The sequence below is a fragment of the Candoia aspera genome, chromosome 10, assembly GCF_035149785.1.
Source record: "Candoia aspera isolate rCanAsp1 chromosome 10, rCanAsp1.hap2, whole genome shotgun sequence".
In the NCBI taxonomy this organism is placed as follows: domain Eukaryota; kingdom Metazoa; phylum Chordata; class Lepidosauria; order Squamata; family Boidae; genus Candoia; species Candoia aspera.
In genome coordinates, this window is record NC_086162.1 from 732,789 (window position 1) to 736,444 (window position 3,656).

The 3,656-nt window shown below is 52.0% G+C and overlaps 1 protein-coding gene across 1 annotated transcript; it reads left to right on the plus strand.

Moving 5' to 3' along the window:
* Nucleotides 1–851: 851 nt before the first annotated feature.
* On the plus strand, nt 852–3,379 carry YRDC (yrdC N6-threonylcarbamoyltransferase domain containing). Its single transcript, XM_063312168.1, has 5 exons — nt 852–1,186; nt 1,265–1,379; nt 1,496–1,615; nt 2,378–2,520; nt 2,794–3,379. The coding sequence occupies exons 1-5, from the start codon at nt 867–869 to the stop codon at nt 2,861–2,863; spliced, it is 768 nt and encodes a 255-aa protein (XP_063168238.1). The 5' UTR covers nt 852–866; the 3' UTR covers nt 2,864–3,379.
* Nucleotides 3,380–3,656: the final 277 nt, after the last annotated feature.

The following is a 3,656-nucleotide window of genomic DNA, read 5'->3' on the forward strand; positions in this document are numbered from 1 at the left end:
AGGCAGCAGCTCTCCACTACTTCTCCATTGTCAATTCCAAGGCTGGTTGTTCTATCTGTTATTAGTTTGGTGGTCTTTATATTTAATTTTAGTCCCATTTTTTCATTGTGCTCCTTGACTTTTATTACTAGGGCTTGCGGATCCTTTACATTTTCAGCTGTCAGGGTAGTGTCATCAGCATAGTGCAAGTTATTGATGTTTCTTCCTCCAATTTTGAAACCAAGCTCATCTTCCAATCCAGCTTCCCTTAATATATATTCAGCATACAGGCTGAATAAATAAGGGGAGAATATATAGGCTTGTCTCACTCCTTTGCCAACCTGGAGCCAGTCTGTTTTGCCATGTTCTGTCCATGCTGTGGCTTCCTGGCCTGTCTATAAAGTTCTCATGAGGACAATGAGATGTTCTGGGATTCCCATTTTTCTGAGCACTTTCCACAGCTGGACATGATCAACACAGTCGAAGGCCTTTCTATAATCCATGAAACACATACTTCTTTTTGGTATTCTTTGGCCGCCTCAATTATGCAGTGTTGTTGTTACCCCGCTTAGCATGCTGCAAATGATGGGAGGGTAGAAACCGAGATAACTTTCTGCAGGCAGTCACCAAAGGCTGCAAGTACTGTAAGACAGGAAGGGCGGTTAAGCTACTGGGCTCTTCCCCCTAGTTCAAAATCGGAAATCAGTCAGGAGGAGGCCGGAAGAGCCGAAGTCGGGCCTGCGACGACGGACGGCGCCCTTCTAGGGCCGGGCAGAGCCGCTCTGCGCCGAGTCTCGGTCAGCCCGCCCGACACAAAGCAGGGAGACAGAGGAGCCGTTCCAGCCGCGCCTCTCGGTGGTGGGGCGGCGCGCCGGAAGGGGCTCCGGATGCCGGGCGGCGCGGGACGGCGGGCGCTGCGAGCCATGCTGGCGGTCCCGGGCGCGCGGCGGCGGCCGCTTCCTGCCTGCGCGGACGCCGAGCGGCGCGTCTGCCTGGCCGGCGGTGCGGGGCAGGAGGCACGGGCGAGGGCGGCGGCGGCGGCGGCGCTGCGCGAGGGCGGGCTGGTGGCGGTGCCCACTGACACGGTCTACGGCGTGGCCTGCCTGGCGCAGAGCTCTGTGGCCGTCGAAGCCCTGTACCGGCTGAAGGGGCGCCCCGCCGGCAAGCCGCTGGCCGTCTGCCTGGCCGACGTCGAGCAGGTGCACAGGTGCGCGGGCCGGGCGGGGCGGGGCGGGGCGGGGATGGGGGAGGGCGCCGCCGCCGCTGAACCCGCTGTGCCCCGCAGGTACTGCCGGGCCCCCGTGCCCGAGGGGCTGCTGTGGGATCTCCTGCCCGGTCCCGTGACGCTGGTCCTGCCGCGCTCGGACGCCCTCAACGCCGATCTGAACCCCTTCACGCCGGTGAGCGGCGGGCGGGCGGCGCTGCCCGGTTCGCCTGTTCCCTCCCTGCTGGGCCGGCCGGGCGCCTCCCAAAGCGCAGCGTCCTGTCAGCAACGGCGCCTCTCTCCCCCCTGCAGCTGGTGGGCGTCCGTGTCCCCAACCACCGGTTCGTCAGGGATCTGGCCAGGGCATGTGGCGCTCCTCTGGCTTTAACCAGCGCCAACGTCAGCGACAGGGCGAGCAGCCTCACCGTGACGGTAAGAACTGCTTTCGGGCCCCGGGCGTCAGAGCCTGCTTCAGGAAGGCAGGACCAGTGGGATGTCGTGCCTCAAGGTGTACCCCTCTAGTGGGAGAGGGCAATGAGTGCTTCCTTGTGAGAAATTCATCCAAGGTTGGGAACAGGCAAGCCTTGTATCTTGTGTTTCTGGTCTGCACCTAACATTGCTCTGTGCCTCCGTGCTCATTGATTGATTGATTTCTTGCACATGTTCATGCAAGCTTCAGTCAAGGCTGTTCAAAGTGGACTATGAAAACAAGAGCCTCTGCCTATGCAGTAACAACTATCATGTGTGGGAACAGAGAGATATAGTATACAGCAATAATTAATACAATATTCTTGGCACTGAGAGCTCTACAACACTTGGATCCCAAAGGACTTCCAAAACAGCCGAATTTTTACAAGCTTCTGGAAGACCAGGACACTGGGACCTACCCTTGCTTGGGGCCAGGAGGCAAGCTATTCTGAAGGAGAGGAGCCCACCCATTGCATCTCTCAATAAACGGGAACATTCAACAGACATTCTCTGTGTTTTGGGATTGGGTGGGCACAATCTATTTGGGATAGGTGGTCAACCAAGAGAGCACCTGATACGGTTTCAGTCTTTTCCCCAGGCCTGGATCCTGCCTGCCCTCTTCTAGGCCTTTCTGTAGCTGTTGCCCACCCACTTTCTCCACAACATTCCCTGTGAAGCGTACTAAGCAGGTTCTAGGAGCTAATATCTTATGTACCTTTTCCTTAGGAATTCCAAGAGCTTTGGCCTCATCTTTCACTGATCATTGATGGGGGTCCAACTGGGGATGCCCTTAGTCCTGAGTGTCGTTTAGGCTCGACTGTGGTTGACCTCTCCATCCCTGGAAAATTCAGGGTTATTCGACCAGGCTGGTAAGCCACCCACTAAGTAGCTTGTGTAAGTTACACTGCTTGCTTCCTATGAAGCAGGAGCACTTTCGTGGTCCAAAAGAGTTGGATTCAGAAGAGATGCACTTATGCACGTGATTGCCATAAACAGGCTTCTCCTTTCTGTAGGTGCCATATGGATTGGAAAAACCCAACTTATTGTACTGACTGTAATTGTTATTACATTCCAGAATATTACAGTGAGAATTTTCCCCCCAACCCTATTACTTAATTATTTTTTCTTCTGTCTTTTTCCAGTGCACTTACTCAAACCATTGAAGTCCTGGTATCCAAGTATGGGTTGGCAGCTGAGGTGTCTGGGAACTGAAATATAGGAATCTGGGGACACCTAAGTGTTGTCAAGCTTTTCCCAGCCAAGAAGGCAAAGGGTTTATGTCTGACTGTTATGGGTGCAAAGGGACTCTCCCTCAAGTGACATCCTTGACTCCCTTACAACTTGAGAAATAGTCCAATTTGTGATTTTGAGGACTGTGGCCACATGGGTGAGTTTCCTTTAAGGTCCAAAATTGATTGCCTGAAGCATTCCTGCCATCTGGTTTCTCCCACAGACTAAGTCAGTTCTCCCACTCTGTCTAAAGAAGCTGGCTTATGTGAGCTGAAGACAGATCCTGCAAGGGATCATTTGAACATCTAGATAAGATGAATAATTCAATTGAGAACATTGAATTATTGAGAACATTGAATTGAGAACATTGAGTAATGTCAAGGTGTTGAATGCAGAGCATTGAATAAAGGTGTAAACAAATGGGTGGGGCTGTTTCTACTGACCCTTTTCATAGCCTAATAATTGAACCAATATCATTAAATGAAAACTGTTATGCAATGTGTTTCTGCTGGCAATTTTTTTCTATAAAATAGATGTGAGATAAAAAGGGGATCTAGGTAGGACTGAACCCAATTAGTACTTGGATGGGAGACCACCAGAAAATTCCAGGGCAGTAAAGTAGAATAGAAAATCAGAAAATCTCTTGGGAAGACGGTACTGGCAGATTTTCTGCCGAGATAGCTATGTGGACAATTCAGAAGACTCTTAGGGTTGGAATTGACTCTGAATCTTGAGTGCCTTGTTACTGAAAAATTTAATCTGCCCTAAATGTTGG